The sequence below is a fragment of the Diplotaxodon limnothrissa genome, linkage group LG15, assembly GCF_057381915.1.
Source record: "Diplotaxodon limnothrissa isolate DT_005_m linkage group LG15, D_limnothrissa_male_GT1.1, whole genome shotgun sequence".
In the NCBI taxonomy this organism is placed as follows: Eukaryota; Metazoa; Chordata; class Actinopteri; order Cichliformes; family Cichlidae; genus Diplotaxodon; species Diplotaxodon limnothrissa.
The window spans coordinates 3,487,617-3,506,910 of NC_140610.1; the positions used below are offsets into that span (position 1 = coordinate 3,487,617).

The 19,294-nt window shown below is 43.9% G+C and overlaps 3 protein-coding genes across 5 annotated transcripts in view; all 3 read left to right on the forward strand.

The window, feature by feature from the left end:
• Positions 1–89: 89 nt before the first annotated feature.
• On the forward strand, positions 90–5,642 carry LOC146616813 (cholesterol 24-hydroxylase-like). Its single transcript, XM_085372334.1, has 15 exons — positions 90–238; positions 319–396; positions 497–578; positions 713–786; positions 1,279–1,365; positions 1,541–1,679; positions 1,760–1,870; positions 1,971–2,133; positions 2,620–2,685; positions 4,346–4,418; positions 4,502–4,586; positions 4,814–4,924; positions 5,110–5,198; positions 5,315–5,381; positions 5,465–5,642. Exons 1-15 carry the CDS (start codon positions 90–92, stop codon positions 5,603–5,605), a joined length of 1,515 nt encoding a protein of 504 aa, XP_085228460.1. The 3' UTR covers positions 5,606–5,642.
• A 581-nt stretch (positions 5,643–6,223) lies between these two features.
• LOC146616814 (cholesterol 24-hydroxylase-like) lies at positions 6,224–16,251 on the forward strand. Its single transcript, XM_085372333.1, has 15 exons — positions 6,224–6,675; positions 6,743–6,820; positions 7,101–7,182; positions 7,495–7,568; positions 8,053–8,139; positions 8,211–8,349; positions 8,499–8,609; positions 8,701–8,863; positions 9,061–9,126; positions 12,823–12,895; positions 13,402–13,486; positions 13,571–13,681; positions 15,186–15,274; positions 15,399–15,465; positions 15,553–16,251. The coding sequence occupies exons 1-15, from the start codon at positions 6,527–6,529 to the stop codon at positions 15,709–15,711; spliced, it is 1,533 nt and encodes a 510-aa protein (XP_085228459.1). The 5' UTR covers positions 6,224–6,526; the 3' UTR covers positions 15,712–16,251.
• Positions 16,252–16,699: 448 nt separating this feature from the next.
• Positions 16,700–19,294, forward strand: part of ccdc85cb (coiled-coil domain containing 85C, b) — a 46,546-nt gene continuing 43,951 nt past the window's right edge. For all 3 annotated transcript variants that reach the window (XM_085372335.1, XM_085372336.1, XM_085372337.1), the window contains exon 1: positions 16,700–18,062. In XM_085372335.1, the coding sequence (XP_085228461.1) occupies positions 17,348–18,062 (715 nt within the window). In that variant the 5' untranslated portion in view covers positions 16,700–17,347. The remainder of the gene's footprint in view (positions 18,063–19,294) is intronic.

The window sequence follows — 19,294 nt, forward strand, 5'->3', positions numbered from 1 at the left end:
GACCCCCTGAGGCCCCTTTGTGTCGCCTTGTGGGACCTTTTGCGGCGTTATCTGCAGCGGACTTCCTAACAGAAAGGACAACCATCAGGATGGCAGTTTTCAGCACACTTCTGACTTTGGCACTTCAGGCTCTTACATTTCTCTTCTTTCTGCTTATCGTTGCGTTTCTTGCATACTGCTTGTACGTAAAACACATTCATATGAAATATGACCACGTACCCGGCCCACCGAGGGACAGGTAGGTAAAGTTGTTGGGTAAAACACTTGTGCTGACATTATGTGCGACTGATCTTGTTAATTTAAAGCTCTTCTCCCCAGTTTTCTCCTCGGACATTCACCAACGTTTTCAAGGATATTAAAAAATGGTGGAAATGTACATGAACAATTCCTAGAGTGGTAAGTTAAGTACAAACTATGTTTTTGTGCAGTTGAAAATAGCATTTCAGTGTCAATGATGTTTAAGTGTATCATTTAAATGACAGCATGTCGTTTACAGGGCAGAGGAGTATGGGCCTGTGTGCAGGATAAATGCTCTTCATTATGTTCTAGTGTCTGTGTCATATCCAGAAGCAACAAAGGTAAATCCCTCAGTTAACTTCAGAGTGTGAAATAATGAAGTTTGTTTTGTATCAAAAAGCATAACTCTCGATAAAATTGGAACGAAGTCCTCTTTCTGTTAAATGCTTTTCTGTCGTTTTGCTTCTGGCTTCAGGTAATCTTGATGTCCTCAAAGTACTCCAAGGATGCATTTTCTTACAAGAGACTTTCCAACCTGTTTGGTCAGAGGTAACACTGACTTATCAGTCTGCTTCATTCGCTTTTAATTTTTATAAGGATGCACTAATTCAAAAGCAGAGTTAGTAATAAAGACCTGGGTTTAAATCCAACATCTGTCCCGGCCTTTCTGCGTGGGGGTTGCATGTTCTCCATGTGTTTGCTTGGGTTCTGTCTGAGCACAGGTTAGATTAACAGGATGGTGACCTGTCCAGGGTAAATAACACGCTAACCCCCCCACCACACGCACTTTGAGTTTGGTAAGGCTGATATGAGCAGATACCAGTGTGCGACTTGCGTTCATTTACCAATATTTAGTGGTAGACGTGAGCTTTGTGATGCTGTGGTTAGTTCAATTCCTTTTACTAAGATTAAAACGGATATAATACTATCCTGTAATCTCAGTTTAACAAAGTAAAAATCAGCTGACAAATCCAAACTGTTTAAACCCTTATTTTTTTTCAAATTTGTGAAAAAGTATTTTGTCAACTGTCTTCTTTGAAGGCTCTTAGGCAATGGGCTGGTAACAGCACGGGATCATGAGCAGTGGTACAAACAGCGCCGGATCATGGACCCTGCGTTCAGCAGCCTGTGAGTTTCAGTTATCACAAAAACACACAACGGTCTCCTTGATTAACCACTTGTTCAGGGTTGGAAACATTTCCCTTTTTTCTGTTGAACATTATCTTTTAATGAATTTCTGTGATGGTTTGTTGGGATGTCCTGGATGTGCTGCTTCTCTGTCTAAAGCTATCATTACTTCCAGGTATCTGAGAGGTCTAATGGGAACCTTCAATGAGAGGGCAGAGAAACTGATGGATAAACTTGCAGAGCTTGCTGACAATAAAACAGAAGCTAATATGCTCCATCTTGTCAACTGTGTCACCCTGGATGTTATTGCTAAGGTTTTATATTACAGTCAATTTTACAGTTTCTACAGGGTGAGTGTGTGTATACTTATATATTTTTTCTTGATAAATTTCAGGTTGCCTTTGGGGTGGACTTGGACCTCTTGAAGAATAGTTCACCTTTCCCTAAAGCCATTGAGACATGTCTGAAAGGAATGGTTACCTATATTAGAGACATATTTTTTGAGGTATTTGAGATGTAGATTCTTTTTTGTTTAGTATGAAGTATGTTTGACAAAAGCCTTGTTAACAGTGTGACATGTTAAATTGTTCAATCTGCAATTCCAGTTCAATCCAAAGAACAGATCATATATTAATGAGGTGAGGGAAGCGTGCCGCCTGCTCCGTACAACTGGAGCTCAGTGGATCCACGAGAGGAAGATCGCCATTGAAAACGGTGACGAGGTTCCCAAGGACATCCTGACACAAATCATCAAAACTGCCAACCAAGGTTGTAGCCCCTAAATCTGACATTTGATTAGACTGGATAAGAGCGATATTATAGATTCTTTGTGGTGGGAAAGAACAGATTTTAAACTGCTATCAATATTACACAAAGAGTAAAGAAATACAATGAAGATGAATGAAAAGACATCGCATTCTCAGCGTGAGGGACGGCGCCATGCTGCATGGCAGCCTGCTGCAGTAGCTCTTGTGTTTTTGTTTGTTTGCTTAATCACTTACTCAGTTATTCTTAATTCTTAGTAAGTTTACTAGTAGTAGTATTTCAGCTGCTGGAACAAAAGAATCTCTAAAATATGCAATAAATTAAATATTTATCATCCTACCATCGTATTAGCCATGGAGGTTTTTGTTTATGTTTATGAATGGAGGCAGAATATAAATACCTGACTGATAATTTTAAAATGCGGGGTAAGTACAGGACAGACAAAGAAATCAAATATTAATTAACATGTCAATGTTCTTATTATTTCAGAGAAAAGCATGACTGAGGAAGATGACCAGTTTATGTTGGACAATTTGGTGACATTCATCATTGCTGGTGAGTTTCTATTTCAGCTTTAATGTTTAAAATGCTGTGTGACAGACCCGTCCCTCCTCCAGTGACGGGCTCCTGCAGCTCGCATAGTTACGTCATGGTCACAATCTTTAGTGTGAATTTTTATATAATTGTATTTATTGGCAAGTTTTGCTCCAGTTATTCACAACATGCATATAATGCACACGAACATAAATTACTGACTAAATGAGCTGTGTACATTACAAAAGACTGTATATAAAAGATGGAAATTCAAGGAAGCGTTGTCATTCTCATCGCATGTTTACATTAGTTGCAACGATTTTATGTACCCACGGTCCCGGTTTTCCATTAACAAGTAATAAAATGGTATCAAATACTAGTAAACTATACAAGTAAGAGAAGTGCAGCAACCTGAGTAACAGTATGGAGTATAGATATAAATATTTTAGCAGCAAAGTATCCGTAGTGATTAAGGCGCTACAGTTGCAGTTTCTCGTCCATTATGTACCGAGAAGTCTCACAGCTTCTGGAATGAAGCCTGTTCTCAGTCTGGAGGTTTTGCATGTAATGCTCCTCAGCCTCCTGCCTGAGGGAGTGGGACAAAGAGTGTGCTGGGTGAGTGGGGTCCTTCATGATACAGGTGCCCCTCTTCCTGCATCAGGTGTATATTTCTGTGATGGTTGGTAGGCTGCCTCTGACAACTCTGTGCAGCCTTCACCTCCCTCTGTAGTTTTCCTCTCTGCCACAGTGCAGTTTCTGTGCCACACGTTGATGCCGGAGCACAGAACACTCTCCACCGCACTTCTGTAAAAGGAGATGTGGACTGAGCTCAAGTCTCTCACACCTCAACCGCCTCAGGAAGCAGAGCCTCTGGTGTGCCTTCCTGATCAGACAGGAAGTGTTGTTTTTCCAGGTGCATACCCAGGTACTTGTAGCTGAGTACTGAGTACTACTTCAACTGCAGTACACACACACACACACACACACACACGCAGTACACACACACACACACACACACAGGTCCCTCCTGAAGTCCACAATAATGTCCTTGGTGGTCTTCCCATTTAAGCAGAGTGTTTTTCCTGCACCAATCCTCCAAGTGCTCCACCTCCTTCCTGTTGCCGGTCTCATCGTTGTTTGTGATGCATCCGCAAACCTTAGTTTGACAGCCAGGGTGGTTTGGTGAGCAGTCATATGTAAGAATTGTGAACAGGAGGAGTCCTAGCACACAGCCCTGAGGGGAGCCAGTGCTGAGGAGCATGGAAGATGAGGAGACATTGTGGATCCTCACAGACTGCGGCCTGTTGGTCATGAAGTCCAGAACCCAGTTGGTCCATAAAGACTAATAGTCTCTAGGTCTCAAAAGTGACAAATGTATTGCAGTGCCTTAAAGCTACATTGTTTATAATGTTGTCTTTGTATAGACATGTATTTATGGTGTCTTTGGTCTTTTCCTCATGAATGTCCAGTGTTCTTGTTTACACTGACTGACCTCTAGTTTCAAAACTGCTAAGCAATTGAAAAACAGCAGCGTGCTTCATATATAGTTTGTTGGAACTGCTTTCACTTGATTTTTCAATCAAAAGATTTGTGTCGATATTAAGAATACAAACGCTCGGGTGAGTTGGTTCATTTTAAGGTGGTATTGTGATTCTATTTTAAAGCATTTGTGCTATTTCAGGCCAAGAAACGACAGCCAATCAGCTGGCGTTTTGCATCATGGAACTCGGAAGACATCCTGATATACTGGAAAGGTAAGAACTCAAAATATAGCAGACATCAGTTTCCATTAGAACAAGTGAACTTTGGTTTCTTATGGAGTTTTCTCATTTCTCAGAGCGAAGAAAGAAGTGGACGATGTTATTGGGATGAAATGTGAAATAAGCTACGATGACCTGGGCAAGTTGGTCTACCTGTCACAGGTACATGTGGCAATTTGAAAATTGTGGTAATGTTTTTAGTGTGAATCCATGAGATTAAAAATCAAAGTTTGTCAACTAACAATCAAAGGCTGCATCTCGTGTGTTATGACACAAGACCAGTTTACAGGCAGGGATAGCTCAGTAGTCAGTGGCTGCCCACTGCTTCACTGGGTTAAATGCAGACTAACACATACACATTACACGTATTCCTTGTAATCTTCCCCCAGGTGTTAAAAGAGACTCTGAGAATGTACCCCACAGCTCCGGGCACATCTCGTCATATTGCTGAAGACATGGTGATTGATGGGATCCACATACCTGGAGGATTTGTTGCTCTTGTAAGTTGTGAAGATTTTAAATATGTTTTAATACCTTTTGGTTTGAAGATGGGTGTGTGTATGCATGTATGCTTCTAATCATTTACTCAAACAGAACCCAAACAGCCCCCCCACCAGCTTAAGTCCTTTAAAAAAAAAAAAGTTACCTGGAATCGAGATAAATAATAAACTGTTCTAATGTTTAGTTCAGCTCCTATGCGAGTGGGAGACTGGAGAGATTCTTCAAGGATCCACTGAGATTTGATCCAGACAGATTTCACCCAGATGCTCCCAAGTAAGAAACACACTGTTTCACCATGCTGACATGTTTTATTCTTGTTTTCGGTCATTATTACCTAATGAGAAAAATGGTTCACAGTAACTGAGGCTGTCTCTTGTCTGTTCAACAAGGCCTTATTACTGCTACTACCCTTTTTCCCTCGGTCCTCGTGCGTGCCTGGGAAAGAACTTTGCTCAGGTGAGGATGACAACATAATGTGAAGACCCGCTCACCTATAAACACACTGACTCATCTCTGTGTGGCGCTGTTGTGTTTTTTAGATGGAGGCTAAAGTGGTGATGGCCAAACTGCTCCAGAGGTTTGACTTCACTCTCGTCCCGGGACAGACCTTTGACATCCTGGATGCTGGCACACTCAGACCAAAGAGTGGAGTGTTGTGCACTTTGATTCACAGGGATTAAAAAATAAATAAAATAAGGCAACATCACATAAGTGGTAGTAGACCATAGAAGAAAAATGGGTTACTCTTTACTAATGTAAACAAAAACAAATCTAAAAGCATTAATGTGATTGTACTTTGATATAATAAATCTATTTTTATTATAATAATAAAAACGATAATGAATACAGTTTTATATCTTTTTGATGATCACTGACTTTAATATTCTCTTTACTTTAATGTAGCTCTGTCATTGCTTTTTCATGACTACAACAGGACTTTTAATGCCTGTAACATTAACTCATGATGCTGCCAGCAGTGACACGGGCACCAGCAAAACCAGCCCTTTAAAACCTGAACCATGAAATAACTGCCAGAAATCTTTATTTTTCTGATAATGGAGTGTATGTTGAACCTTTAGACTACATGTATTAAAAATTTATATATAAAATTATAATCTGCACATGTGTTTAAATTGTATCACATTTGCTACATTAGCCATATTTTTGCAACTTAGTCATTAAAAACTTGTCATGCAATTTGTATCATTTGAGGGTAAATAAAGGTCACACAAATAAAACTCACAAAACTCAAAAAATACGATACGCTTAGCTTTAAAGGGACTGGGATCGATGAGTGCATTGCAGAGGTCCAGCTGAAAAGCCAGGTTTTCTTGTTGCAGCTCCAGTGAACCTCTTGTTGCTTTATTTGCACCAAAGCAGCTGAACTGGAAGCACTATGGTTTCTGCTTCCTAACATATCGATATTCCTGAAGTTTAAGTGGGATACTGTGATGGAGTGTCGTGTTAATGATCTGAACTGCGTAGGCTACTTCAGTCTGAAGAGTCACTGATAACAGGCTCGCTGCTTTTATCTGGCCGTGGACTTTCTAACTGAAAGGACAACCAGCTTTAACACGGACGTCTCCGGGACATTTTCCAGGATGGCACTTTCCAGCCTGCTTCTGAGCCTGGCTGCTCGGGCACTTACGTTTCTCTTCTTTCTGCTCGTCATTGCGTTTCTTGGCTACTGCTTGTACATTAAATACATTCATATGAAGTATGACCACATCCCCGGGCCGCCGAGGGACAGGTAGGAAAGGTCGTCGGCTGAAGCAGTTATGCGGACGTTACTTGAGAGTAACTCGCTGTTTCCTCAGTTTTTTCTTCGGACACTCACCAACGATGTTGAAGGCGATGAAAAATGACGGATTTATACACGACAGATTTCTGGAGTGGTAAGTTTAACGCAAACAAAGTTTTTATGCAGAAAACAACACGTCAAACCATTAAGCTAACACAATATGTAGGTCAGTGTTTGGGACTGCTGCCAGCCAATGCTAGCTAGCCTGGCTGTATTGAACTGACGCAGTTTCCTTTTTCACAGCATATTTTGCCGCTAATTGCCTGTTAATTTCTGCCTATATAACAAATACATTGCAGTTCTTACTGTACTCTTTGTATTACAGTATTAATATCATTCGCCTTTAAAAGATCTAATTAAGATGTCACCTGCAGGGCCGAGAAGTATGGACCTGTTTACAGGTTAAATGTGCTTCACTACGTTTCACTGTGTACGTACTGTCCAGAGGCCACCAAGGTAAACCCTTGTCACCTGACTGTTTTCACATCAGTACACAGGTGTCATTAATAAAGGGTCTATTTCTGTAAATCTGTGAATTATTGTGATTAGCAGTACCTGTGTATCTCTACTGTTTCAGTTTAAAATGACTACAGTGCAACAAACCTGTTGTGTGTGAAAGTGCACCCATCAATCCTGTTGGCAGAGGTCCCTGCTAATAAACAGTGCCAGCAACTGGCCTTTTGGGGACTTGTTCACATTTAAAGCCCTCTTCTTCTTCTTCTTCTTCTTCTTCGTCACACTTTTGTGTCATTTTGTTTCTGGTTTCAGGAAATCCTGATGTCCCCAAAATACCTTAAACAGAAGTCTGTCTATAAAAGACTCTTCAACCTGTTTGGTCAAAGGTGATGTATCAGATTATCTGAGTCACTTTATTGTAGTTGTGTGTACATACCTTATTAGTCACAATGAATAGAACTTGATAGTATTACCATGTTGTGATACTTTCCTTGTGTCACATCTTAGCATTTTATTTAACTCCTGACCTCAGTGATCATATTATAGGAGCCATGTACGAATTTATGATGATGACATTTTCATGCTGTCTATCGTAATTTTTAACAGTGATGTTTGCAGGGTTGTTGTTGTTTTGAAACTCATTGCATAATACTTTTGTGGTTGGTTGGGACAGTGATTGCCAGTATCAGGCACCTGCCTGGCAGGAGAGAGGGTGAATGTGTTGCTATAATTTGTTTAATGTTTTTATTATTTCTTTATTGTCACTGAGTTTTGGATTCTTTTGCCCCTCAGCGACTTTTAGTTTGTTCTTGAAGTCACTTCACAGATTTTTTTTTTTTTTTTTAAATCATTGTCTTAACTGTCTTCAAGGTTTTTAGGTGATGGTCTGATAACAGCACGGGATCATGAGCGGTGGTACAAACAGCGACGCATCATGGACCCTGCGTTCAGCAGCCTGTGAGTTATGAAATTATACATCCTAATCCTTTAGTCGCTGTTCCTCTGTCTCAAACTTTTGTTTTTTCCAGGTATCTGAGAGGTCTAATGGGAACCTTCAATGAGACAGCAGAGAAACTGATGGATAAACTTGCAGAGCTTGCTGACAGTAAAACAGAAGCTAATATGCTCCATCTCATCAACTGTGTCACCCTGGATGTTATTACTAAGGTTTTTAGAGCTTCCTTAACATGCTGTTTTTTTTCTTAATACTGAAGAATAAAAAATATGTTTATTCTAACTTTTCTAACTTTTTATAAAGGCTACAATCATGTTCTAAGCGTGAGTGAATTGCTGTGCATGTCTTATCTTGATAACAGGTTGCCTTCGGGGTGGACTTGGACCTCTTGAAGAATAGTTCACCTTTCCCTAAAGCCATTGAGACATGTCTGAAAGGAATGGTTACCTACCTTAGAGACATATTTTTTGAGGTATTACTTCAGCGTTTGTTGTTATGAAGTATGTCTGCCAACAACATTGTTATCAGGATGCCAGGCTAAACCCTTCAGTCTGCCATTCCAGTACAATCCAAAGAACAGACGAAATGTTAATGAGGTGAGGGAAGCGTGCCGCCTGCTCCGTACAACTGGAGCCAAGTGGATCAGTGAGAGAAAGGCCGCCATGCAAAACGGTGACGAGGTCCCCAAAGACATCCTGACACAAATCATCAAAACTGCAAGCCAAGGTTGGAGTTCCCAAATTTCACATTAGACTAGACTAGAGCAATATTTTATTCTCTTTGTGACGAGACAAAGTGAATAGAACAAATGTGACCCACAGTTTTTGATGCCTTCTCAGTTCGGTGCATGTGGTTTGTAAGTAATGTTGGAAACCAGGAGAAGTTAAATATCGATGTATCTGTCCATTCTCTCCTCATTTCAGAGGAAAACATGACTGAAGAAGATGAAGAATTTATGCTGGACAATTTTGTGACATTTTTCATTGCAGGTGAGTCTCTGTTGTTTCAGCTTTGATGTGTGAAATGCAGCTGGAAGCTCCTTTGTAGCGTCAGACGAAGCACACTGCACTGAAGAGTGTGTTTTATTTTCAGTTTTACACAATGTGGCCACTGTTGTCTGTGAATTGTTGTCACGTGTTCACTTAGCATGGACAAAACTGTCCTTTCTTATCCAGAGGGGCTGCATAATATCTGCACACACACACTGTGTCACACAACTCTAGTTCCTGTGTTACTGACTGTTTGTCCATCCATCCATCCATCTTCATCCGCTTTGTCCGGGGCCGGGTCGCGGGGGCAGCAGCCTAAGCAAAGAGGCCCAGACCTCCCTCTCCCCAGCCACCTCCACCAGCTTGTCCGGGGGAATACCAAGGCGTTCCCAGGCCAGCCGAGAGATATAATCTCTCCAGCGTGTCCTGGGTCTGCCCCGGGGCCTCCTCCCGGTGGGACATGCCTGGAACACCTCACCCAGGAGGCGCCCAGGGGGCATCCTTGTCAGATGCCCGAACCACCTCAGCTGGCTCCTTTCGATGTGGAGCAGCAGCTGCTCTACTCTGAGCCCCTCCCGGATGGCCGAACTTCTCACCCTATGTCTAAGGGAGAGGCCAGCCACCCTTCGGAGGAAGCTCATTTCTGCCGCTTGTATCCACGATCTCGTTCTTTCGGTCACTACCCACAGCTCGTGGCCATAGGTGAGGGTAGGGACGTAGATCGACCGGTAAATTGAGAGCTTCGCTTTTACACTCAGCTCCCTCTTCACCACGACGGACCGGTGCAGCGTCCGCATTACTGCAGCCGCAGCCCCAATCCGTCTGTCGATCTCCTACTCCCTTCTCCCATCACTCATGAACAAGACTCCAAGATACTTGAACTCCTCCACTTGGGGCAGGAACTCATCCCCGACCCGGAGTAGGCACTCCACCCTTTTCCAGCTGAGAACCATGGCCTCAGATTTGGAGGTGCTGATCCTCATTCCCGCTGCTTCACACTCGGCTGCGAACCGTTCCAGTGCGAGCTGGAGGCCTTCACCCGATGAAGCCAACAGAACCACATCATCTGCAAAAATCAGAGATGAGATTCTGAGGCCACCAAAGCGAAAGCCCTCCGCCACTTGGCTGCGCCTAGAAATCCTGTCCATAAAAATTATGAACAGAACCAGAGACAAAGGGCAGCCCTGGCGAAGCCCATCACCCACCGGGAACGAGTCCGACTTATTGCCGGCAATGCGAACCAAGCTCTTGCAACGGTTGTATAGGGATCGAATGGCCCGTAGCAATGGGCCAGACACCCCATATTCCCGCAACACCTCCCACAGGACACCCCGAGGGACACGGTCGAATGCCTTCTCCAAGTCCACAAAACACATGTAGACTGGTTGGGCAAACTCCCATGCACCCTCAAGTATCCTGGAGAGGATAAAGAGCTGGTCCAGTGTTCCGCGACCAGGACGAAAACCGCATTGTTCCTCCTGTATCCGAGGTTCGACTAACGGACGAACTCTCCTTTCCAGCACCCTGGCATAGACTTTCCCAGGGAGGCTGAGGAGTGTGATCCCCCTGTAGTTGGAACACACCCTCCGGTCCCCTTTCTTAAAGATGGGGACCACCACCCCGGTCTGCCAGTCCACAGGTACTGCCCCTGATCTCCACGCAACATTGCAGAGGCGTGTCAACCAGGACAGCCCTACAACGTCCAGAGCCTTCAGGAACTCGGGGCGGACCTCATCAACACCAGGGGCTCTGCCACCAAGGAGTTGTTTAACTGCCTCAGTGACCTCGCCCCCGGAAATTGGCGGGTCATTCCCCTCATCCCCAGACTCTGCTTCCTCCTCGGAAGACGTGTCAGTGGGATTAAGGAGGTCCTCGAAGTATTCCTTCCACCGCCTGACAATTTTCTCAGTCGACGTCAGCAGCGCTCCGCCAGCACTATACACAGTGCAGGTAGAGCACCGCTTTCCCCTCCTGAGACGTCTGACGGTTTGCCAGAATCTCTTCGAGGCAGTCCGAAAGTCTTTTTCCATGGCCTCTCCGAACTCCTCCCACACCCGAGTTTTTGCTTCAGCCACTGCCCGAGCCGCATTCCGCTTGGCCTGTCGATACCTGTCGGCTGCCTCCGGAGTCCCACAGGCTAACCAAGCCCGATAGGACTCCTTCTTCAGCCTGGTGGCTCCCTTCACCTCTGGTGTCCACCATTTGGTTCGGGGATTACCACCACGGCAAGCACCCACCACCTTGCGGCCGCAGCTCAATGCAGCAGCTTCGGCAATTGAGACGCTGAACATGGTCCATTCGGACTCAATGTCCCCGGTCTCCCTCGGAATGCTGTTGAAGCTCTGCCGGAGGTGTGCGTTGAAGATCTCGCGGACTGGGGCCTCTGCTAGACGTTCCCAGCACACCCTCACTACGCGTTTAGGTGCACCAGGTCTGTCCAGCGTCCTCCCCCACCACCTGATCCAACTCACCACCAGGTGGTGATCAGTTGACAGCTCAGCCCCTCTCTTTACCTGAGTGTCCAGAACATATGGTCGCAGGTCTGCTGATACGATTACAAAATCGATCATCGACCTACGGCCTAGAGCGTCCTGGTGCCACGTGCACTTATGGACACTCTTATGTTCGAACAGGGTGTTCGTTATGGCCAAACTGTGGTTAGCACAGAAGTCCAATAACAGAGCACTGCTCGGGTTCAGATCAGGGAGGCCGTTCCTCCCAATCACGCCCCTCCAGGTCTCGCTGTCGTTTCCCATGTGAGCATTGAAGTCTCCCAGCAGGACAACAGAGTCTCCAGGTGGAGCACCCTCCAGCACCCCCCCCAGGGACTCTAAGAAGGCTGGGTACTCTGAACTGCCACTCGGCGCATAAGCGCAGATGACAGTCAGGACCCGTTCCCCGACCCTAAGGCGCAGGGAACAAACCCTCTCGTCCACCGGGAAAAATCCCAACGTACCGGCAGCAAGCCGAGGGGATATTAGGATACCCACCCCAGCCCGCCGCCTCTCACCAGGGGCAACTCCAGACTGAGACAGAGTCCAGCCCCTCTCCAGGAGACTGGTTCCAGAGCCCAAGCCATGTGTAGAGGTGAGCCCGACTATATCTAGCCGGTACCTCTCAACCTCACGCACTAACTTAGGCTCCTTCCCCACCAGAGAGGTGACATTCCATGTCCCTATTGCCAGTCTTGGCAGCCGGGGGTCAGTCCGCCAGGGCCTCCGCTCCTGGCCGCCACCCGGCACACAATGCACCCGACCCCTATGGCGCCTCCTGCGGGTGGTGGGCCTGCGGGAGGATGGGCCCATGTCTCCTCTTCGGGCTGTGCCCGGCCGGGCCCCATGGACTAAGGCCCGGCCACCAGACGCTCGCCCTCGGGCACCCTCCCCGGGCCTGGCTCCAGGGCGGGGCCCCGGTAACCCTATCCCGGGCAGGGTAAACTTGTTTGTCTCAAATATAAAAAAAATACATATTTATCACTCTTTTCAATCTTGACCGGGACCATAACATTTGCAAATGAGTAAAATATCAATCAAGAAAAAGAAACATATGATCTGTTTTTGTTACATAATGATATTATTGATTTTGAGTTAACTAGGCTTTTTAAGACTCAAAGAGTTGTGATGTAGAAATTAGGATTACAACTTCTTGATTGAGGTAATATTCTGATGCATTATTGACAAACTGGCAACATTTTAGGCCAAGAAACAACAGCCAATCAACTGGGTTTTTGCATCATGGCGCTTGGAAGACATCCTGAAATACTGGAGAAGTAAGAAGTCAAACAGAACTCAACAATTTACACTTTCTATTTACAACTTTCTATATCTTTGCATGAATATAACCTGAAACATCATCTGATTGAACCTATAAGTAAAGAGGACTTAAACAAAAGTCTGTGAGATCTTCAGAAAGCTTCTTGCTGTGACACACTTGTTGTACAGTCAGTCTGATAGATCCAGTTCTTACAATCAGTGTGTCCCTCAGATCTGACTGTCAACCCGTTGTGTGAAAACAACTTCTTCTAATTTGATCCATCCAAATATCAAACATCAAAAATATTCCCAATCCTGAGATTATATAAATCTCAAGCCCACAGACATTTATGTAGATGTGCATTTTTCTCTATAAAAAATGTAGTTTTACATCTGTTTCTACATATTTACTCCTATGACCTGTGTTAACCTCTAAAGATGATTTAGGTAATATTTCTGCAGTTATAACTGTGTAATATATAGAGTGAATTTTGGTTTTCTAAATTGTATTTTTATTTCTTAGAGCGAAGAAAGAGGTCGATGATGTCATTGGGATGAAACGTGACATAAGCTATGACGACTTAGGAGAGCTGGTCTACCTGTCACAGGTACATGTGGTAAATTTAGTTATTCATTTATTTATTTTAATAACTCACCCAAAGTGTGCACTTCTCATTGTAACCTTCCTTCAGGTGTTAAAAGAGACTCTAAGAATTTACCCCCCAGCTCCAGGCACGTCTCGTGATGTTGCTGAAGACATGGTGATTGACGGTATCCACATACCCGGGGGATTTAGCGTTGTTGTGAGTCATTTTCTTTTTAATATGTTTGTAAGTCTAAATGATAACTACATACTAAAGACAACAAATATATGAAGCAAGATATATGGAGTTATGTAGCGAAGAAAAAAAGATAAATAACTCTAAATATGTTTTATAGAGTCCTTCAAGTCCCTTAACTTTGTTGACAGCGCTGTAAACTCTTGGCCTTCTCTCAATGAGCTTCATGATGTAGGCACATGAAGTGGTTTCAATTCACAGGTCTGCCTTTGTCAGGGTTCATTTGTGGTATTTCTCTCCGCCTCAATAGAGTTGGGATAATCAGTTGTGTTGTGCAGAAGTCAGGTTGGTACACAGCTGACAGCCCTTATCTGATTGGTTCTCGCCATAATATGAATTCTAAGTAAAGAAAAAATGACAGTCCTTCATTATTTTAAGAACTGAAAGTCAGTCTGGAAAATTGCTTAAACTTTGGGGACACATTCAAAGATCAGCAAGTGCTACGACGAGACTGACTCACATGAGAACGGCACCAGGAAAGGAAGACCAACAGTCGCCTCTGCTGCTGAGGATAAACTCATCCATGTCACCAGCCTCAGAATTAGCAAGTTAACAGCAGCTCAGATTAGAGCTCAGATAGATGCACACAGAGTTCCAGTAGCAGACACATCTCTACATCAACTGTTCAGAGGAGACTGTGAATCAGGCCTTTATGGTCAAATAGCTGCTAAGAAACCAGGACTAAGGAAAAGCAACAAGCAGAAGAAATTTGTTTGGGCCAAGAAACACAACGAATGGACATCAGACCAGTGGAAATCTGTGCTTTGGTCTGATGAGTGCAAATTTGAGATCTTTGGTTCCACCTGCTGTGTCTTTGTGTGATGCACAAAATGTAACCGGATGGTCTCTACATGAATGGTTCCCACCATGAAGTATGGAGCAGGAGGTGTGATGGTGTGGGGGATTTATTCAGAATTGAAGGCACACTGAACCCCAAACACACCTCCAGGCTGTGTAAGGGCTATTTGACTAAGAAGTAGAGTGATGGTGTGCTGCACCAGATGTCACCTGACCAATGGAGATGGTTTGGGATGAGATGGACCGCAGAGTGAAGGCAAGAGAGTCAACAAGTGCTCAGCATCTCTGGGAACTCCTTCAAGACTGTTGGAAAAACATTTCAGGCGATGACTTCAAGAAGCTCATCAAGAGAATGCAAAGGGTGGCTATTTGGAAGAATCTAAAATATAAACATGTTTTGAGTTATTTCACATTTTTTGTTTACTACATAATGCCATATGTGTTGATTCACAGTTTTGATGTGTTCAGTGAGAATCTGCAATGTAAATAGTCATGAAAAAAAGAAAAACCCATAATAAAGAAAATAAGAAGATATGTCCAAGCCTTTGACTGGTAGCGTATGTATAAACAAAACTGTCACAAAGTTGCCAGAAAAACATAAAAAATGAGGTCTTATTCAAGCAAGAACAAATACATTTATGGTTAAAATGTGAAATTTTTTCCTATTTAGTTCAGCTCCTATGTGAGCGGGAGACTGGACAAATTCTTCGAGGATCCACTAAAATTTGATCCAGACAGATTTCACCCAGATGCTCCCAAGTAAGAAAAACACTGTTTCACCATGCTGACTTTATTACGTTTCATGTTTGCACACACTTTATTATCTCAGACTAAATGAGTGAAACGGTTCACAGTAACTGAGGCTGTCTCTTATCTGTTCAAGGCCTTATTACTGCTACTACCCCTTTGCCCTCGGTCCTCGCTCGTGTCTGGGACAGAACTTTGCTCAGGTGAGGATGACAGCGTAAGTCAACATGAAGACCCGCTCACCTATAAACACACTGACTCATCTCTGTGGGCGCTGTTGTGTTTTTTAGATGGAGGCTAAAGTGGTGATGGCCAAACTGCTCCAGAGGTTTGACTTCACTCTCGTCCCGGGACAGACCTTTGACATCCTGGATGCTGGCACACTCAGACCAAAGAGTGGAGTGTTGTGCACTTTGAGTCACAGGGATTACAAAAATAAAGGATCTTAAAGGACTTTACATAAAAAGAAATCATAGTGGTCTGTAGGGTAAAACTGTTGATCTACTCCTGCCTAAAAGCTGTGATTAAAAAAATAAATCGTTATAATAAAAACAGTATCAGATATGAATTACATGGTAAAGCGAAATGAAATGATGGTGATAATTATATATTATATATTTTTTTCATTACAATATAATTTAATTTTTTTGAGGGGGACAGCTGGGTTAAATACCATTTGCACTTGTTTGTTAATCATGCACAAACTCATTATATAGCGGTGTGTAGTGTCTTTTTTTTCATAACCACAAACCTCTTTGTGCCTACAAAACTAATATGTGTGTAAATGGAAATCATTTGGAAACAAGCGTGTTTTATATTTCTTTACCCGATTTGCTGTCTTAATGCCTTTACGGACAGTGTCCACATGGGGGCGCTGAGATCTTGCAGAGATCTCTGACTTTTAAAAAGCTGTTTAAATTCAATGTTCAGAAAAAGAACTCTCCCAGAAGTTGTCTCTGGTTTAAACACAGATGATAATATTTTTTTAATCTTTAATCAAATATGCATGTAGCTAAAGCCTACTGTCATAGGTTAAAGTATTTTTGATTTTTAACTAAATGAATATTTTGGGGCTTCATTTCAGTAAACCAGCCCAGCTTTTTAATGCTCAAGTATTGTCAACGAAATCACGGCCATTAAAAGCACACAATACATCTGTGCTTCATTTAACAATAAAGAATAAAAGTCGTGAGGCGTAGTCTGATTTTTCTTCTTTAATGAATCCAGTGTGTTTTTACGGCGAGCGCGTCCTCCTGTACCTTTAAGAAGGCCGAGCCTGAGCTCTGCGAGGCTGCGCCGCACTTTTTCATCTACCTGCTGCCCACTTCTCTCGCGCGTCTTGATTGGTCGTCTCGAGCTGAATCCTCTTGAATGATTTCAAACCCGAGTGTTTGGACAAGAGGGAGGAGAGAGGCGGGGGGTCCACTGATAATTCCGAGGCTGCTGGGTGGAAAGGATTGAGTCGTCCGTCCACTATCACACCGCCTCACTGAAGACGCTTTTATCCGAGGAGACGGTGAAACACGTCCAAGAGGACTTTTCTTATAGGTTGCGCGTTTTACTCGAACATTCGCTGTTTTGCGCGAAATTAGGTTGAATTCACCTAAACATAAAGGAAGAAGCTGGCGGATTTCACGTTTTCCATCATGTGAATGTTGTGATGTCCAGCAGAGACTGTGCACACTGTTACGGGTCGCTGTGTTTTTGCCGACAGGACTCGGTGATCGGAAATCCCTGATAATCGATTTTATATCGCTTGTTTGTTTCTGACCGACTGTGACCACCAACTGTTGTTCCTGTGAGTATTTCTTATTTATTTTACCAGATCAGTGGTGTCATTTCTTTAAAAGCTCGGGTTGTGGAAGCATCACAGTCATATTTGTGTTGTTTATTCTTTCGGTTTTATTATCGGCCTGTTGAAGATCAGGGCATTATCGATACTTTTCAGATTTTTTTTTCCCCCCCTTTTTGGACAATGTATTCATTTTTTAACACGATTCCGCAATTGAGGTTAGGTTAGTGAGTTTCTGAGAGTTAATTTTAAGCAGCTGCATAAACGAACTGAGACTCGCAGCCGCCACAGTCATGGCTAAAAATCCGTCCGAGGGGCCGAAGGATGACCTGAGCCAGCTGACGGACGACGAGCTGCTGCGGTGCAGCAAAGAGGAGCTGGTTAGGAAATTAAGGAGGGTTGACGGCGAGAAAATGAACTTGATGATCGAGCATGGCAACATGATGAAGGACATTAACCGGCGGCTGCAGGTGCACCTTCATGAAATCCGGAACCTGAAGGAAGTCAACCAGAAGCTCCAAGATGACAACCACGAGCTCCGGGAACTCTGCTGCTTCCTGGACGACGACCGACAGAAGGGCAAGAAGCTGTCCCGGGAGTGGCAGCGTTTCGGCCGCTACACAGCCAGCGCCATGTGGAAGGAGGTGGGCACCTACATGATGAAGCTCAAGGAGCTGGAAGCCAACCAGGAGACTGTGCTGAGGGAGAACTCTGAACTGAAGGAGATCATCCTCATGCTGGATGAAGAGAGGAATGGGGCAGGGTCCCGGAGCTCCATAGATAGTCAGTCCAGCTTGACCAACCTGAACGGGGGCACCAGCACGGTCAGGGATGTTGGAGATGGGAGTAGCACGTCCAGCACAGGAAGTGCCGGTAGCCCCGATCACCACAATCACAACCACATGCACAAGCCCTCAGAGAACGGTAAGATGGGGACCACGATAAGAAGATCCATGGATGACCTATCAGCACCACATCATCACAGAAGCATCCCCAATGGACTGAATGGTGAGTACATGCACTTGTAAACACACCTGGATGCCACAGTCATCATGCACGCCCCACATTATGGGGTTTCTGTAGGGAAGTAGAGCAGTCGTCAACTAATCGGAATCTAAAAGTTCCTAAATAAAAACTTTGGTCCAATTCTTTCTTAAAACCATAGGTGTCAAACTCTGGCCCGGTGGCCAAATTTGGCCCGCAGCCTAATTACATTTGCCCCTCGAAGCCATACCAAGTTATTATTAGAGCTGGCCTACTGGTATTATACAGCTAATATATATTGTTTAGTATTAAGCTTTGCTTGTTCCATATTCAGTTTTTCAGCAAAACTTGTTTGAGTCCATAAGAAGAGATTCATTCTTAAATCTGGAGGAGATTTATTTTTCAATAAATATTAATGTTAGCCCTTGTTCCAGTTTTGAATTTTGGCCCACTGTGTATTTGAGTTTGACACCCCTGCTTTAAACAATGGGGAATTGGCCCTTACACCTGTATTCCTGGGCTCTGCTGCTAATAGAGACACACTGTGTAGTTACTGCGCGTATGTGCTTGCTGTGGCCGCATATGCTGATCAGAACTGTTGGGATGGATTAACACCCATGGGGTCTTGGCTTAACCTCACTGTAAAGTCTTGATTGGGGTGATTATGAAACACACAGCATCTCTTAAGTGGCCTTTTCAGCCCCCACGCCAACCTGTCATTTATGTCTGCACTGATTTAGGTCACTGCACTTGTGCTTCTCAATGAAAGAGACTTATCTTAATAGCTTTCAAAAGGGGATCAAGCAGATTGATTTTTTTTTTTCTCCTTGGGGTTGTTCACTGATTATCTTTGTTGTCTCTGGCTGTGGGAGAGGACTCATATCTGCTTAGGGCCCCCGTTTGAAATGCGTGGCTTGGGACCAGAAGTCAATGTCCCTGTTTTTAAGACCTAAATACATGACTGAAAGCTGCAAGTGGGGATGAAAAAGCCATGATGGAACAGGAGGACACTAAGCCTCGTTTAGCAAGCACACGGGCTCATAACCCACTGTGATCTGTTTTGTGAGAGGAATAAAGTCTGTTTCACGTGTGTGTGTTTGGGGGGGGTTGGACCTTATTTTACCCCGATTTACAAGGACAGGGCAACCGCAGCAGAATTTAGGCTCAAAGCAAGCAGCTTCAAATCAGATCACACCAGTCACATGTTATCCATTGGACATTCCTGGAATTGTGCGCTGAGAAAACCGTGAAGGTAA